The following is a 19,402-nucleotide window of genomic DNA, read 5'->3' as shown; positions in this document are numbered from 1 at the left end:
AGGATGACATCATCACCCAAACAGCTGATCCTACAGTGAACGCCTTTAAACACAAAGCAACAGGCCCCACCCACTTTGATTGACAGGTCAGATCTGTTTCCTGATTGGTCCAGAGCAGTAATGACAGGTCATCAGATCCCACCCACCGATCAATCGACTGATCAATAACAGGAAGTGAAATTAAAAAACATGATGACATCATAAAAAACAGGGGGTGCAGTCAGGGATCCTCAGGAGGGCAAAGGCTTCTGGGAGTCTGAGTCCGCCGGAGAGGACGACTCCTAAAGGGACAGAAGAAGAACACTGTAGTACTGTAGTAATGTAGTACTGTAGTACTGTAGTATTGTAGTACTGTAGTATTATAGTACTGTAGTACTGTAGCACTGTAGTACTGTAGCACTGTAGTACTGTAGTATTGTAGTTCTGTAGTACTGTAGTACTGTAGTATTATAGTACTGTAGTATTGTAGTACTGTAGTCCTGTAGTACTGTAGTATTATAGTACTGTAGTACTGTAGTATTGTAGTACTGTAGCATTGTAGTACTGTAGTACTGTAGTATTGTAGTACTGTAGTACTGTAGTATTATAGTACTGTAGTACTGTAGTATTGTAGTACTGTAGCATTGTAGTCCTGTAGTATTGTAGTCCTGTAGTATTGTAGTACTGTAGTATTGTAGTACTGTAGCATTGTAGTCCTGTAGTATTGTAGTACTGTAGTACTGTAGTATTGTAGTACTGTAGTCCTGTAGTACTGTAGTATTGTAGTACTGAAGTATTGTAGTACTGTAGTCTTGTAGTACTGTAGTCTTGTAGTACTGTAGTTATTTAGTATTGTAGTACTGTAGTTCTTTAGTACTGTAGTATTGTAGTATTGTAGTTCTTTAGTATTGTAGTACTGTAGTACTGTAGTTCTTTAGTATTGTAGTACTGTAGTACTGTAGTTCTTAAGTACTGTAGTATTGTAGTACTGTGGTATTGTAGTACTGTAGTTCTTTAGTACTGTAGTATTGTAGTACTGTAGTTCTTTAGTATTGTAGTATTGTAGTTCTTTAGTACTGTAGTACTGTAGTATTGTAGTACTGTAGTTCTTTAGTATTGTAGTACTGTAGTTCTTTAGTACTGTAGTTCTTTAGTACTGCAGTACTGTAGTATTGTAGTACTGTAGTTCTTTAGTACTGTAGTATTGTAGTACTGTAGTTCTTTAGTATTGTAGTATTGTAGTTCTTTAGTACTGCAGTACTGTAGTATTGTAGTACTGTAGTTCTTTAGTATTGTAGTACTGTAGTTCTTTAGTACTGTAGTTCTTTAGTACTGCAGTACTGTAGTATTGTAGTACTGTAGTTCTTTAGTATTGTAGTATTGTAGTACTGTAGTTCTTTAGTATTGTAGTTCTTTAGTACTGTAGTATTGTAGTACTGTAGTTCTTTAGTATTGTAGTACTGTAGTTCTTTAGTATTGTAGTACTGTAGTTCTTTAGTACTGTAGTTCTTTAGTACTGCAGTACTGTAGTATTGTAGTACTGTAGTTCTTTAGTATTGTAGTATTGTAGTACTGTAGTTCTTTAGTATTGTAGTTCTTTAGTATTGTAGTATTGTAGTACTGTAGTTCTTTAGTATTGTAGTACTGTAGTTCTTTAGTATTGTAGTATTGTAGTACTGTAGTTCTTTAGTACTGTAGTATTGTAGTACTGTAGTTCTTTAGTACTGTAGTATTATAGTACTGTAGTACTGTAGTATTGTAGTACTGTAGCATTGTAGTACTGTAGTATTGTAGTACTGTAGTACTGTAGTATTATAGTACTGTAGTACTGTAGTATTGTAGTACTGTAGTACTGTAGTATTATAGTACTGTAGTACTGTAGTATTGTAGTACTGTAGCATTGTAGTCCTGTAGTATTGTAGTCCTGTAGTATTGTAGTACTGTAGTATTGTAGTACTGTAGCATTGTAGTCCTGTAGTATTGTAGTACTGTAGTACTGTAGTATTGTAGTACTGTAGTCCTGTAGTACTGTAGTATTGTAGTACTGAAGTATTGTAGTACTGTAGTCTTGTAGTACTGTAGTCTTGTAGTACTGTAGTCTTGTAGTACTGTAGTTATTTAGTATTGTAGTACTGTAGTTCTTTAGTACTGTAGTATTGTAGTACTGTAGTTCTTTAGTATTGTAGTACTGTAGTACTGTAGTTCTTAAGTACTGTAGTATTGTAGTACTGTAGTATTGTAGTACTGTAGTTCTTTAGTACTGTAGTACTGTAGTACTGTAGTTCTTTAGTATTGTAGTACTGTAGTACTGTAGTTCTTAAGTACTGTAGTATTGTAGTACTGTAGTATTGTAGTACTGTAGTTCTTTAGTACTGTAGTATTGTAGTACTGTAGTTCTTTAGTATTGTAGTATTGTAGTTCTTTAGTACTGTAGTACTGTAGTATTGTAGTACTGTAGTTCTTTAGTATTGTAGTACTGTAGTTCTTTAGTACTGTAGTTCTTTAGTACTGCAGTACTGTAGTATTGTAGTACTGTAGTTCTTTAGTACTGTAGTATTGTAGTACTGTAGTTCTTTAGTATTGTAGTATTGTAGTTCTTTAGTACTGTAGTTCTTTAGTACTGCAGTACTGTAGTATTGTAGTACTGTAGTTCTTTAGTATTGTAGTACTGTAGTTCTTTAGTACTGTAGTTCTTTAGTACTGCAGTACTGTAGTATTGTAGTACTGTAGTTCTTTAGTATTGTAGTATTGTAGTACTGTAGTTCTTTAGTATTGTAGTTCTTTAGTACTGTAGTATTGTAGTACTGTAGTTCTTTAGTATTGTAGTACTGTAGTTCTTTAGTACTGTAGTACTGTAGTATTGTAGTACTGTAGTTCTTTAGTATTGTAGTATTGTAGTATTGTAGTACTGTAGTTCTTTAGTATTGTAGTTCTTTAGTATTGTAGTATTGTAGTACTGTAGTTCTTTAGTATTGTAGTACTGTAGTTCTTTAGTATTGTAGTATTGTAGTACTGTAGTTCTTTAGTACTGTAGTATTGTAGTACTGTAGTTCTTTAGTACTGTAGTATTGTAGTACTGTAGTTCTTTAGTATTGTAGTAGTACTGTAGTTCTTTAGTATTGTAATATTGTAGTACTGTAGTACTGTAGTTCTTTAGTATTGTAGTACTGTAGTTCTTTAGTATTGTAGTATTGTAGTACTGTAGTTCTTTAGTACTGTAGTATTGTAGTACTGTAGTTCTTTAGTATTGTAGTAGTACTGTAGTTCTTTAGTATTGTAATATTGTAGTACTGTAGTTCTTTAGTATTGTAGTACTGTAGTACTGTAGTTCTTTAGTATTGTAATATTGTAGTACTGTAGTTCTTTAGTACTGTAGTTCTTAAGTACTGTAGTATTGTAGTACTGTAGTTCTTTAGTATTGTAGTATTGTAGTACTGTAGTTCTTTAGTACTGTAGTATTGTAGTACTGTAGTATTGTAGTACTGTAGTTCTTTAGTATTGTAGTACTGTAGTTCTTTAGTATTGTAGTACTGTAGTTCTTTAGTATTGTAGTACTGTAGTTCTTTAGTACTGCAGTACTGTAGTATTGTAGTACTGTAGTTCTTTAGTATTGTAGTATTGTAGTACTGTAGTTCTTTAGTATTGTAGTTCTTTAGTACTGTAGTATTGTAGTACTGTAGTTCTTTAGTATTGTAGTACTGTAGTTCTTTAGTATTGTAGTATTGTAGTACTGTAGTTATTTAGTACTGTAGTATTGTAGTACTGTAGTTCTTTAGTATTGTAGTAGTACTGTAGTTCTTTAGTATTGTAATATTGTAGTACTGTAGTACTGTAGTACTGTAGTTCTTTAGTATTGTAGTATTGTAGTACTGTAGTACTGTAGTACTGTAGTTCTTTAGTATTGTAGTATTGTAGTACTGTAGTATTGTAGTACTGTAGTTCTTTAGTATTGTAATATTGTAGTACTGTAGTACTGTAGTACTGTAGTTCTTTTGTATTGTAGTATTGTAGTACTGTAGTACTGTAGTATTGTAGTACTGTAGTACTGTAGTTCTTTAGTATTGTAGTATTGTAATACAAAAACATGACAGCTCTCCCTCACCTCCTTCGTCTCCCTGACGACGGCCTCTTTTGTCTCCTTAACGACGGCCTCCTTTGTCTCCCTGACGACAGCCTCCTTCGTCTCCCTGACGACAACCTCTTCGTCTTCCTCAGTTGGACCGACCTCCATCTTGTCGTCATCCCCGGTGGCTCCGCCCTCCACACCGTGCTCCGCCTCCCACTCCAGCAGCACCTCGTCCAGGTTGAACCGCCGCCGGTAATTAACCAGGAAGTTCTTCACTTGTACCACCGACTTGTTACCAATCACATCCGAGATCGCCTGGAAGTCCCGCCCATACTTCCTGATGGCTGTGTGTTATTGGACAAGAGGATAGGTAGATGGTCAGGTGGTTACAGGTAGACAGTCAGGTGGTTACAGGTAGACGGTTACAGGTAGATGGTCAGGTGGTTACAGGTAGATGGTTACAGGTAGACGGTCAGGTGGTTACAGGTAGATGGTCAGGTGGTTACAGGTAGATGGTTACAGGTAGACGGTCAGGTGGTTACAGGTAGACAGTCAGGTGGTTACAGGTAGACGGTCAGGTGGTTACAGGTAGACGGTTACAGGTAGACGGTCAGGTGGTTACAGGTAGACGGTCAGGTGGTTACAGGTAGACAGTCAGTTGGTTACAGGTAGACGGTCAGGTGGTTACAGGTAGACGGTCAGGTGGTTACAGGTAGACGGTCAGGTGGTTACAGGTAGACGGTCAGGTGGTTACAGGTAGACGGTCAGGTGGTTACAGGTAGACGGTCAGGTGGTTACAGGTAGACGGTCAGGTGGTTACAGGTAGACAGTCAGGTGGTTACAGGTAGACGGTCAGGTGGTTACAGGTAGACATAGACAGTCAGGTGGTTACAGGTAGACGGTCAGGTGGTTACAGGTAGACGGTCAGGTGGTTACAGGTAGGTGGTTACAGGTAGACGGTCAGGTGGTTACAGGTAGACGGTCAGGTGGTTACAGGTAGACGGTCAGGTGGTTACAGGTAGACGGTCAGGTGGTTACAGGTAGACGGTCAGATGGTTACAGGTAGATGGTCAGGTGGTTACAGGTAGACGGTCAGATGGTTACAGGTAGACGGTCAGGTGGTTACAGGTAGATAGTTACAGGTAGACGGTCAGGTGGTTACAGGTAGACGGTCAGATGGTTACAGGTAGATGGTTACAGGTAGACGGTCAGGTGGTTACAGGTAGACGGTCAGGTGGTTACAGGTAGACAGTCAGGTGGTTACAGGTAGACGGTCAGGTGGTTACAGGTAGACGGTCAGGTGGTTACAGGTAGACAGTCAGGTGGTTACAGGTAGACGGTCAGGTGGTTACAGGTAGATGGTCAGGTGGTTACAGGTAGACGGTCAGGTGGTTACAGGTAGACGGTCAGGTGGTTACAGGTAGACGGTCAGGTGGTTACAGGTAGACGGTCAGGTGGTTACCTTGTACAGCCAGCAGCTGCTCCTCAGTGGTCCAACGACTGTTAAACTTCTGATTCACCTGGAGGAAAAAACAGCAACATGTCAACACAGAAACCAGACCTGACCCCAACTACACCCTAACCCTAACTACACCCTAACCCCAACTACACCCTGACCCCAACTACACCCTAACCCCAACTACACCCTAACCCTAACTACACCCTAACCCCAACTACACCCTAACCCCAACTACAACCTGACCCCAACTACACCCTAACCCCAACTACACCCTAACCCTAACTACACCCTAACCCTAACTACACCCTAACCCCAACTACAACCTAACCCCAACTACACCCTAACCCCAACTACACCCTAATTACACCCTAACCCTAACTACACCCTAACCCCAACTACAACCTAACCCTAACCTAACTACAACCTAACCCCAACTACAACCTAACCCCAACTACACCCTAACCCCAACTACACCCTAACCCTAACTACACCCTAACCCCAACTACAACCTAACCCTAACCTAACTACAACCTAACCCTAACCTAACCTAACCCTAACTACACCCTAACCCTAACTACACCCTAACCCCAACTACAACCTAACCCCAACTACACCCTAACCCCAACTACACCCTAATTACACCCTAACCCTAACTACACCCTAACCCCAACTACAACCTAACCCTAACCTAACTACAACCTAACCCCAACTACACCCTAACCCCAACTACACCCTAACCCCAACTACACCCTAACCCTAACTACACCCTAACCCCAACTACAACCTAACCCTAACCTAACTACAACCTAACCCTAACCTAACCTAACCTAACCCCAACTACACCCTAATCCCAACTACACCCTAACTACACCCTAACCCCAACTACAACTACAACCTAACCCCAACTACAACCTAACCCCAACTACACCCTAACCCCAACTACAACTACAACCTAACCCTAACTACAACCTAACCCCAACTACAACCTAACCCCAACTACACCCTAACCCCAACTACAACCTAACCCCAACTACAACCTAACCCTAACTACAACCTAACCCCAACTACACCCTAACCCCAACTACAACCTAACCCCAACTACAACCTAACCCCAACTACAACCTAACCCTAACTACACCCTAACCCCAACTACAACCTAAGCCCAACTACAACCTAACCCCAACTACAACCTAACCCCAACTACAACCTAACCCTAACTACAACCTAACCCCAACTACAACCTAACACCAACTACAACCTAACCCCAACTACACCCTAACCCTAACTACAACCTAACACCAACAGGCAGATGCACATCACCAGCTGGAGCCTGAGTGTGTTGCTGCGTTGCCATAGTTACCTCTGGTTGCCTGAATTCGTCAACTCCTAAGCTGAGCGTCTCCTTCAGAGTGCTGTTTGACTGTTTGATGGTCTGGATCTGAAACAGAGAGACAGGCAGGTGAGCAGAAAGACAGGTGAGCAGACTGACAGGTAGACAGGTGAGCAGACTGACAGGTAGACAGGTGAGCAGAAAGACAGGTAGACAGGTGAGCAGAAAGACAGGTAGACAGGTGAGCACACTGACAGGTAGACAGGTGAGCACACTGACAGGTAGACAGGTGAGCACACTGACAGGTAGACAGGTGAGCAGAAAGACAGGTAGACAGGTGAGCAGAAAGACAGGTAGACAGGTGAGCAGACTGACAGGTAGACAGACAGACAGACGGGTAAGCAGACAGGCAGGTGAGCAGACTGACAGGTAGACAGGTGAGCAGAAAGACAGGTAGACAGACAGACGGGTAAGCAGACAAGTAAGTAGACAGGCAGATGAGCAGAAAGACAGGTAGATAGACAGGTGTGAAGACAGACAGGTAGACAGACATCTGAGCAGACAGACAGGTAGACAGACAGTTGAGCAGACAGACAGGTAGACAGGTGAGAGGCAGACAGGTGTGCAGACAGACAGGTAGACAGACATCTGAGCAGACAGACAGGTAGACAGACCAGGTGAGCAGAGAGACATCTGAGCAGACAGACAGGTAGACAGACCAGGTGAGCAGAGAGACATCTGAGCAGACAGACAGGTAGACAGGCAGGTGAGCAGAGAGACAGGTAGACAGGCAGGTGAGCAGAGAGACATCTGAGCAGACAGACAGGTAGACAGACATCTGAGCAGACAGACAGGTAGACAGACATCTGAGCAGACAGACAGGTAGACAGGCAGGTGAGCAGAGAGACATCTGAGCAGACAGACAGGTAGACAGGTGAGAGGCAGACAGGTGTGCAGACAGACAGGTAGACAGGCAGGTGAGCAGAGAGACATCTGAGCAGACAGACAGGTAGACAGACATCTGAGCAGACAGACAGGTAGACAGACATCTGAGCAGACAGACAGGTAGACAGACCAGGTGAGCAGAGAGACATCTGAGCAGACAGACAGGTAGACAGACCTGTCTCTTGATGGAGACCAGCTGACCGTCCAGCTGACGTATGAGTCCCAGAGCCGAGCTGGAGGAAAGTGAGACGACGTCCTGCTGGTTCAGGAACATTCCTCTGGGGGGGCGCTTCTTCACCCGCTGGGACGCCTTCCCCCCAGCCTGAGAGACAGACAGGTACAGAGAGAGAGACAGGTCACTGAGAGACAGACAGGTACAGAGAGACAGACAGGGCACTGAGAGACAGACAGGTATAGAGAGACAGACAGGTACAGAGAGAGAGACAGGTCACTGACAGACAGACAGGTCACTGAGAGACAGACAGGTACAGAGAGACAGACAGGGCACTGAGAGACAGACAGGTATAGAGAGACAGACAGGGCACTGACAGACAGACAGGTATAGAGAGACAGACAGGGCACTGACAGACAGACAGGTCACTGAGAGACAGACAGGTACAGAGAGACAGACAGGGCACTGAGAGCCAGACAGGTACAGAGAGACAGACAGGTACAGAGAGACAGACAGGTACAGAGAGACAGACAGGTCACTGAGAGACAGACAGGGCACTGAGAGACAGACAGGTACAGAGAGACAGACAGGTCACTGAGAGACAGACAAGTCACTGAGAGACAGACAGGTATAGAGAGACAGACAGGTCACTGAGAGACAGACAAGTCACTGAGAGACAGACAGGTACAGAGAGACAGACAGGTACAGAGAGAGAGACAGGTCACTGACAGACAGACAGGTCACTGAGAGACAGACAGGTACAGAGAGACAGACAGGTCACTGAGAGACAGACAGGGCACTGAGAGACAGACAGGGCACTGAGAGACAGACAGGTATAGAGAGACAGACAGGTACAGAGAGACAGACAGGTACAGAGAGACAGACAGGGCACTGAGAGACAGACAGGTATAGAGAGACAGACAGGTATAGAGAGACAGACAGGTACAGAGAGACAGACAGGTACAGAGAGACAGACAGGTCACTGAGAGACAGACAGGTACAGAGAGACAGACAGGTACAGAGAGACAGACAGGTACAGAGAGACAGACAGGTCACTGAGAGACAGACAGGTCACTGAGAGACAGTCAGGTACAGAGAGAGTGAGAGGAGCCTACCTTCAGTCCAGTAGTTGGTTTGACCTCTGACCTCTCTGATACGGAGCTCACCTGAAAAACCAGTCAGTAACAAGTCAGTTAACAGTAAACGGTGGATAGTAACCAGTCAGTAAACAGTGATCAGTGGATAGTAACCAGTCAGTAAACAGTGATCAGTGGATAGTAACCAGTCGGTAAACAGTCAGTTAACAGTGATCAGTGGATAGTAACCAGTCGGTAAACAGTGATCAGTGGATAGTAACCAGTCAGTAAACAGTGATCAGTGGATAGTAACCAGTCAGTAAACAGTGATCAGTGGATAGTAACCAGTCAGTAAACAGTGATCAGTGGATAGTAACCAGTCAGTAAACAGTGATCAGTGGATAGTAACCAGTCGGTAAACAGTGATCAGTGGATAGTAACCAGTCAGTAACCAGTCAGTTAACAGTGATCAGTGGATAGTAACCAGTCAGTAAACAGTCAGTTAACAGTGATCAATGGATAGTAACCAGTCGGTAAACAGTGATCAGTGGATAGTAACCAGTCGGTAACCAGTCAGTTAACAGTGATCAGTGGATAGTAACCAGTCGGTAACCAGTCAGTTAACAGTGATCAGTGGATAGTAACCAGTCAGTAACCAGTCAGTTAACAGTGATCAGTGGATAGTAACCAGTCGGTAAACAGTGATCAGTGGATAGTAACCAGTCGGTAACCAGTCAGTTAACAGTGATCAGTGGATAGTAACCAGTCGGTAACCAGTCAGTTAACAGTGATCAGTGGATAGTAACCAGTCAGTAAACAGTCAGTTAACAGTGATCAGTGGATAGTAACCAGTCAGTAACCAGTCAGTTAACAGTGATCAGTGGATAGTAACCAGTCAGTAACCAGTCAGTTAACAGTGATCAGTGGATAGTAACCAGTCGGTAAACAGTGATCAGTGGATAGTAACCAGTCGGTAACCAGTCAGTTAACAGTGATCAGTGGATAGTAACCAGTCGGTAACCAGTCAGTTAACAGTGATCAGTGGATAGTAACCAGTCAGTAAACAGTCAGTTAACAGTGATCAGTGGATAGTAACCAGTCAGTAACCAGTCAGTTAACAGTGATCAGTGGATAGTAACCAGTCAGTAACCAGTCAGTTAACAGTGATCAGTGGATAGTAACCAGTCGGTAAACAGTCAGTAAACAGTGATCAGTGGATAGTAACCAGTCAGTAACCAGTCAGTTAACAGTGATCAGTGGATAGTAACCAGTCAGTAAACAGTCAGTTAACAGTGATCAGTGGATAGTAACCAGTCGGTAAACAGTCAGTTAACAGTGATCAGTGGATAGTAACCAGTCAGTAACCAGTCAGTAAACAGTGATCAGTGGATAGTAACCAGTCAATAACCAGTCAGTTAACAGTAAACGGTGGATAGTAACCAGTCGGTAAACAGTGATCAGTGGATAGTAACCAGTCAATAACCAGTCAGTTAACAGTAAACGGTGGATAGTAACCAGTCGGTAAACAGTGATCAGTGGATAGTAACCAGTCAGTAACCAGTCAGTTAACAGTAAACGGTGGATAGTAACCAGTCGGTAAACAGTGATCAGTGGATAGTAACCAGTCGGTAAACAGTCAGTTAACAGTGATCAGTGGATAGTAACCAGTCGGTAAACAGTGATCAGTGGATAGTAACCAGTCAGTAACCAGTCAGTAAACAGTGATCAGTGGATAGTAACCAGTCAATAACCAGTCAGTAAACAGTGATCAGTGGATAGTAACCAGTCAGTTAACAGTAATCAGTGGATAGTAACCAGTCGGTAAATAATACTTTACCTCTTTCTTGTCTTCTTTAGTTTGGTTGAGCTCAGGGTCACTGGGAGGGTTTCCATTACTCTCCTCCACCTCTTCATCACTGTAACAGTTCACTTCCTGTTTAATCATCATCCACTTCCTGTTTAATCATCATCCACTTCCTGTTTAATCATCATCATCCTCACACACACATTAAAGTCTGACACTATTAGTGTGATGTTATGTTACCTGTGGTTACCTATGGTTACCTGTGGTTACCTGTGGTTACCTATGGTTACCTATGGTTACCTATGGTTACCTGTGGTTACCTGTGGTTACCTATGGTTACCTGTGGTTACCTGTGGTTAGCTATGGTTACCTATGGTTACCTGTGGTTACCTATGGTTACCTATGGTTACCTGTGGTTACCTGTGGTTACCTATGGTTACCTATGGTGTTACCTGTGGATACCTATGGTTACCTATGGTTACCTGTGGTGTTACCTGTGGTTACCTATGGTTACCTATGGTTACCTGTGGTTACCTGTGGTTAGCTATGGTTACCTATGGTTACCTGTGGTTACCTATGGTTACCTATGGTTACCTGTGGTTACCTGTGGTTACCTATGGTTACCTATGGTGTTACCTGTGGTTACCTATGGTTACCTATGGTTACCTGTGGTGTTACCTGTGGTTACCTATGGTTACCTGTGGTTACCTGTGGTTACCTGTGGTTACTTGTGGTTACCTATGGTTACCTGTGGTGTTACCTGTGGTTACCTATGGTTACCTGTGCTGTTACCTGTGGTTACCTGTGGTTACCTATGGTTACCTATGGTTACCTGTGGTTACCTGTGGTTACCTGTGGTTACCTATGGTTACCTGTGGTTAGCTATGGTTACCTGTGGTGTTACCTGTGGTTACCTGTGGTTACCTGTGGTTACCTATGGTTACCTGTGGTGTTACCTATGGTTACCTATGGTTACCTGTGGAGGTTAGAGCTCACCTGTCATCTCTCTCTCTCTTGTGTTTGCGGGTCTGTCGGTCCATCAGACTGGTTTTACTGCGACTTTTCTTCCAGGAGTAATAAAACCGAACCAGACTGGCCATCGACTTATCAGGTAACTACAGACACAGATGAGATTAATGATCATGAGTTTTACGGATTAAACAGCAGTACATAAACTCTGTACTGGTACCAGTAAAGGTGGATAAACTGGTGAGACTGGGAACAAACCATCTGCTGGATGCGGTGGAAGCTCTTTCCATGGAAGCTGAAGGCCTGTTCGAACAGGACTCGGTCCTCCACCGTCCACTCGTCAGGAAACGGAGTGAAGTTCGGAAGATCGGCCAAAGATTTCTCAATGTTGTGTTTGTGCCAGAAAAGCATCCCGAGAGCCTGAAACCCAAAACACATGATCACTGACGGTCTGTAACTACCACTGACAGTCTGTAACTATCACTGACAGTCTGTAACTACCACTGACAGTCTGTAGCTACCACTGACGGTCTGTAACTATCACTGACGGTCTGTAACTATCACTGACAGTCTGTAACTATCACTGACGGTCAGTAACTATCACTGACAGTCAATAACTATCACTGACGGTCTGTAACTATCACTGACCGTCTGTAACTATCACTGACAGTCTGTAACTATCACTGACAGTCAGTAACTATCACTGACGGTCTGTAACTATCACTGACGGTCTGTAACTATCACTGACAGTCTGTAACTATCACTGACAGTCTGTAACTATCACTGACAGTCAGTAACTATCACTGACGGTCTGTAACTATCACTGACAGTCTGTAACTATCAATGACGGTCAGTAACTATCACTGACAGTCTGTAACTATCACTGACGGTCAGTAACTATCACTGACAGTCAATAACTATCACTGACGGTCTGTAACTATCACTGACGGTCTGTAACTATCACTGACAGTCAGTAACTATCACTGACAGTCAGTAACTATCACTGACGGTCTGTAACTATCACTGACAGTCAGTAACTATCACTGACAGTCTGTAACTGACGGTCTGTAACTATCACTGACGGTCTGTAACTATCACTGACAGTCAGTAACTATCACTGACAGTCTGTAACTGACGGTCTGTAACTATCACTGACAGTCAGTAACTATCACTGACAGTCAGTAACTATCACTGACGGTCTGTAACTATCACTGACAGTCAGTAACTATCACTGACAGTCTGTAACTGACGGTCTGTAACTATCACTGACGGTCTGTAACTATCACTGACAGTCAGTAACTATCACTGACAGTCTGTAACTGACGGTCTGTAACTATCACTGACAGTCTGTAACGACTGACGGTCTGTAACGACTGACGGTCTGTAACTACTGACGGTCTGTAACTACTGACAGTCTGTAACTACTGACGGTCTGTAACTACTGACAGTCTGTAACTACTGACGATCTGTAACTACTGACGGTCTGTAACTACTGACAGTCTGTAACTACTGACAGTCTGTAACTATCACTGACAGTCTGTAACTATTACTGACAGTCTGTAACTATCACTGACAGTCTGTAACTACTGACGGTCTGTAACTACTGACAGTCTGTAACTATCACTGACAGTCTGTAACTGACAGTCTGTAACTACCACTGACAGTCTGTAACTGACGGTCTGTAACTGACGGTCTGTAACTACTGACGGTCTGTAACTACCACTGACAGTCAATAACTATCACTGACGGTCTGTAACTATCACTGACGGTCTGTAACTATCACTGACAGTCAGTAACTATCACTGACAGTCTGTAACTATCACTGACAGTCTGTAACTATCACTGACGGTCTGTAACTATCACTGACGGTCTGTAACTATCACTGACAGTCAGTAACTATCACTGACAGTCTGTAGCTATCACTGACAGTCTGTAACTATCACTGACAGTCAGTAACTATCACTGACGGTCTGTAACTATCACTGACGGTCTGTAACTATCACTGACAGTCTGTAACTATCACTGACAGTCAATAACTATCACTGACGGTCTGTAACTATCACTGACGGTCTGTAACTATCACTGACGGTCTGTAACTATCACTGACGGTCTGTAACTACTGACGGTCTGTAACTATCACTGACAGTCTGTAACTGACAGTCTGTAACTATCACTGACGGTCTGTAACTACTGACGGTCTGTAACTATCACTGACAGTCTGTAACTGACAGTCTGTAACTATCACTGACGGTCTGTAACTATCACTGACAGTCTGTAACTATCACTGACAGTCTGTAACTATCACTGACAGTCAGTAACTATCACTGACAGTCTGTAACTATCACTGACAGTCTGTAACTGACGGTCTGTAACTGACAGTCTGTAACTACTGACGGTCTGTAACTACTGACAGTCTGTAACTACTGACAGTCTGTAACTATCACTGACAGTCTGTAACTATCACTGACAGTCTGTAACTACTGACGGTCTGTAACTACTGACAGTCTGTAACTATCACTGACAGTCTGTAACTATCACTGACAGTCTGTTACTGACAGTCTGTAACTATCACTGACAGTCTGTAACTACTGACAGTCTGTAACTACTGACGGTCTGTAACTACTGACGGTCTGTAACTACTGACAGTCTGTAACTATCACTGACAGTCTGTAACTACTGACAGTCTGTAACTACTGACGGTCTGTAACTACTGACGGTCTGTAACTACTGACAGTCTGTAACTACTGACAGTCAGTAACTATCACTGACAGTCTGTAACTACTGACGGTCTGTAACTACTGACGGTCTGTAACTACTGACGGTCTGTAACTGACGGTCTGTAACTGACGGTCTGTAACTATCACTGACAGTCTGTAACTGACGGTCTGTAACTGACGGTCTGTAACTGACGGTCTGTAACTGACGGTCTGTAACTACTGACGGTCTGTAACTACTGACAGTCAGTAACTATCACTGACGGTCTGTAACTGACGGTCTGTAACTACTGACGGTCTGTAACTACTGACGGTCTGTAACTACTGACGGTCTGTAACTGACGGTCTGTAACTACTGACGGTCTGTAACTACTGACGGTCTGTAACTGACAGTCTGTAACTACTGACGGTCTGTAACTACTGACAGTCTGTAACTGACGGTCTGTAACTACTGACGGTCTGTAACTACTGACAGTCTGTAACTGACGGTCTGTAACTACTGACCTGCTCCATGTTGTAACCGTGCTTCTCTTTGGCGATGGCGATGTATTCGTCCACTGAAACAGAACAAACATCTAAAACTGTTATTAAGGGTTAGTATTAATGACCCCTGACCCTTATATATATATACAGGGTTAGGGGTCATTAGGGGTCATTAAGGGTCATTAGGGGTCATTAGGGGTCATTAGGGGTCATTACAGGTCATGTTTATGTGTTACACTGATGGAGGTTGTCGGGGTCTTACGTTGAGTCTGGTTCAGGCAGCTGCTCGGGATCCAGACCAGCATCCCGAGGTTCTCCCTGAGCTGGGCGGCCTGGGCCACGTCTGTCACACAACACACACAGTTACACACTAATACACACTAATACACACTAATACACACACACTACTACACACTACTACACACTGGGCGGCCTGGGCCACGTCTGTTACACAACACACACAGTTACACACTAATACACACACACTACTACACACTACTACACACTGGGCGGCCTGGGCCACGTCTGTCACACAACACACACAGTTACACACAAATACACACACACTACTACACACTACTACACACTGGGCGGCCTGGGCCACGTCTGTTACACAACACACACAGTTACACACTAATACACACTAATACACACACACTACTACACACTGGGCGGCCTGGGCCACGTCTGTCACACAACACACACAGTTACACACTAATACACACTAATACACACACACTACTACACACTACTACACACTGGGCGGCCTGGGCCACGTCTGTCACACAACACACACAGTTACACACTAATACACACTAATACACACACACTACTACACACTACTACACACTGGGCGGCCTGGGCCACGTCTGTCACACAACACACACAGTTACACACTAATACACACTAATACACACTAATACACACACACTACTACACACTACTACACACTGGGCAGCCTGGGCCACGTCTGTCACACAACACACACAGTTACACACTAATACACACTAATACACACACACTACTACACACTGGGCGGCCTGGGCCACGTCTGTCACACAACACACACAGTTACACACTAATACACACTAATACACACACACTACTACACACTACTACACACTGGGCAGCCTGGGCCACGTCTGTCACACAACACACACAGTTACACACTAATACACACTAATACACACACACTACTACACACTACTACACACTGGGCGGCCTGGGCCACGTCTGTTACACAACACACACAGTTACACACTAATACACACACACACTACTACACACTACTACACACTGGGCGGCCTGGGCCACGTCTGTTACACAACACACACAGTTACACACTAATACACACACACTACTACACACTACTACACACTACTACACACTACTACACACTGGGCGGCCTGGGCCACGTCTGTTACACAACACACACAGTTACACACTAATACACACACACTACTACACACTACTACACACTACTACACACTGGGCGGCCTGGGCCACGTCTGTTACACAACACACACAGTTACACACTAATACACACACACTACTACACACTACTACACACTACTACACACTGGGCGGCCTGGGCCACGTCTGTCACACAACACACACAGTTACACACTAATACACACACACTACTACACGCTAATACACACACTACTACACACACAACACACTATTACACACACACAACACACTGTTACACACACAACACGTTATTACACACAGTTACACACACAACACACAGTTACACACACAACACACTGTTACACACACAACACATTGTTACACACACACAACACGTTATTACACACAGTTACACACACAACACACTGTTACACACACAACACATTGTTACACACACACAACACGTTATTACACACTGTTACACACACAACACACTGTTACACACACACAACAACACAGTTACACACACAACACGTTATTACACACACAACAACACACTATTACACACACACAACACACTGTTACACACACAACACGTTATTACACACACAACAACACACTATTACACACACACAACACACTGTTACACACACACAACACGTTATTACACACAGTTACACACTATAACACATTAATAACTACTACTGTTAATTATATATGTTAATAACCCTACTAACTGTTAATAACTGTTATTAAATGTTATTAAATGTTTTGAGCTCAGGTTGTTCCGGTTCTGTGATTAACATCGCAGACCCACAGAGCCGGTCCTGGTCCCGGTACCGGCACAGGGACCGGGACCAGGACCGGCTCCGTGTGGTATGATGAAGTTAGTGCGGGTTGTTCGAGGCTACCACTCCGTTTGTAGTTTCTTACCCGGGTCAAAGTCCGGAACAACGGCTTGATACTGCGGTCCGACCCGCATCCCGCCTCCACCTGCACGCGCACACACAAACACACGCACACACACAAACACACGCGCGCGCTCAGTACCAGAACCAGTCTCAGTAGCAGCAGATGGGTCTTGTGTGTGCGAGGCTACCCACCATGTTCCTCGTCGCTGCTGGAGCCTGAACTTCCTTCTTCCCAGCAGCTGTTGGTGCTGGTTCCATTACCGGACAGGCTCTTCCCGCCGGGATGAGCTGCCGCCGCGGGGCCGCTGCTGCCACCGGCCGCCGGTGCTCTGCCCCTCCGCTTCCCCGGTACCTCCGGGTTTCTGTCCAGCATCGCCGGCATGCTGAGGCTAACTGCTAGCTGCTAACGACCTGCTAAGTGACGCTAGCAGCGGCGGAGCTAAGCTAACGGAAGCTAACTGTGTGTTCCGGGAATGACCCGTGACCTGCTGCTAACTGAAGCTAAGCTAACACTAAGCTAACACTAACCCGGGACTGAAGCTTCACACTCACTCAGTTCCGGAACATCCGACCCGGAACCAGGACCAACTGGACTGAAGCAGATCAGAAGCTGTGTGTGTTACTGTGTGTGTGTTACTGTGTGTGTTACTATGTGTGTGTTACTGTGTGTGTGTGTGTGTGTGTGTGTGTGTGTGTTACTGTGTGTGTGTGTGTGTGTGTTACTGTGTGTGTTACTATGTGTGTGTGTGTTACTATGTGTGTGTGTGTGTGTGTGTATTAATAAAGTTTAATTTTTCCACAAAAAAGTTAAAAACTCTGAATATTAACACAAAGGCAACTCAGCTTTACATAAACAAACATTTAACAGTGAGAATCCCCCCCCCCCCACACACACACACACACACACACACACACATACACACATATACACATACACACATATACACACACACACACACACTAATAATAATACAAATATAAAAAATAAAAACAAAGTGCAGAATAATAGAGCATTAAAGACCGTGTAAAGTGAATTCAGACATTTCCTTCTAAACACATTAAATAGGTCAGAAATGTATTTCAACCATTTAGATTTGAATTGTGGAGCTAGGCTTCACAAACTGTGTTTCCAGATTTCACCGGTTTACGTCCTCCCATCCCGCCGACAGCAGGTGCCATCATCACCGCCACCAGCCCGCCACCGACCGTCTCCCTCCCCGGCTTACATCCTCCCATCCCGCCGACAGCAGGTGCCATCATCACCGCCACCGGCATTATGTGCCCGTCAGAGAGTGTAAGTAACGTTATGTGCTTATAAGTTATAATATTGTACATTTAGGCAATTAAATGCATTTTGCTGAATGTGCAAATCCTGAAAGTGATATTACATCATGCCCGTGTAATGTTAGCATGGCCTTTATTCCCTGAGCGTCATCCATCTGACAACACCATTTTTTATTTTTTTTCAATAAACTTTATTATCATTTCCATAATATACAAAAAACTCTCGATAGGAAAACGTGTGCATTCTTTTTACCAAACAAAGATATCTCCATTATAAATAAAATCTACAAGGCTATAGACATAAAAGGATATAATTATAAAAAAATATATATATATAAAAAAATAAAATAAAATACAAGGCATTTCATATCATTAATAAAAACAAAACCTTCAAAAAAACAAATATTTCGTTGCAGTTTCACTCAATTTACAAATTGGCTTGTATACATTTAACAACTTCAAAGAAGAAAAATATTTATTTAGTTCATTTTTAAACCAAACTATTGAGGGGGGGGGGGGGGGTTATTTTTCCATTTGCTTGAATGGATGTGATATTTACCCAAAACTATAATAATATTGACCAGTTCTGAAAATTCTTTGGAAAGATTATCTTTATATAAAAGAATCTGATGTTTATCAAATGGTGTGATGTTTTCTATTTTATTACCTCTCCATTCAAACACATCCTGCCAACAATGTGATGTCACTGTACAAGAATAAAAAACATGTTCAGTAGTTTCACAATCCGCATTACAAAAGCAACATGGCTCAACCTCAAATCCAAACCTTTTCTTTAA

General features: G+C 43.4%; 1 protein-coding gene across 4 annotated transcripts in view; it reads right to left on the bottom strand.

The window, feature by feature from the left end:
• The window catches only part of rcor1 (REST corepressor 1), a 17,993-nt gene extending 50 nt beyond the window's left edge, over window positions 1–17,943 (bottom strand). Inside the window, exons 1-13 of one of the 4 annotated variants that reach the window (XM_053335978.1) lie at window positions 17,514–17,943; window positions 17,344–17,403; window positions 15,260–15,340; window positions 15,019–15,071; window positions 12,059–12,220; window positions 11,828–11,946; window positions 10,865–10,943; window positions 9,067–9,117; window positions 7,955–8,101; window positions 6,865–6,942; window positions 5,508–5,565; window positions 4,082–4,389; window positions 1–281 (exon numbers count right to left, since the gene is read on the bottom strand). The exon at window positions 1–281 is cut by the window's left edge and continues 50 nt beyond it. In XM_053335978.1, the coding sequence (XP_053191953.1) occupies window positions 231–281; window positions 4,082–4,389; window positions 5,508–5,565; window positions 6,865–6,942; window positions 7,955–8,101; window positions 9,067–9,117; window positions 10,865–10,943; window positions 11,828–11,946; window positions 12,059–12,220; window positions 15,019–15,071; window positions 15,260–15,340; window positions 17,344–17,403; window positions 17,514–17,703 (1,437 nt within the window). In that variant the 5' untranslated portion in view covers window positions 17,704–17,943 and the 3' untranslated portion in view covers window positions 1–230. The remainder of the gene's footprint in view (window positions 282–4,081; window positions 4,390–5,507; window positions 5,566–6,864; window positions 6,943–7,954; window positions 8,102–9,066; window positions 9,118–10,864; window positions 10,944–11,827; window positions 11,947–12,058; window positions 12,221–15,018; window positions 15,072–15,259; window positions 15,341–17,343; window positions 17,404–17,513) is intronic. The other 3 variants (XM_053335979.1, XM_053335980.1, XM_053335981.1) reach the window with 3 other exon arrangements.
• Between the last annotated feature and the right edge of the window lie 1,459 nt (window positions 17,944–19,402).

Source organism: Scomber japonicus, chromosome 16 (genome assembly GCF_027409825.1).
Source record: "Scomber japonicus isolate fScoJap1 chromosome 16, fScoJap1.pri, whole genome shotgun sequence".
In the NCBI taxonomy this organism is placed as follows: domain Eukaryota; kingdom Metazoa; phylum Chordata; class Actinopteri; order Scombriformes; family Scombridae; genus Scomber; species Scomber japonicus.
This window is presented reverse-complemented; position numbering and strand designations above follow the sequence as displayed.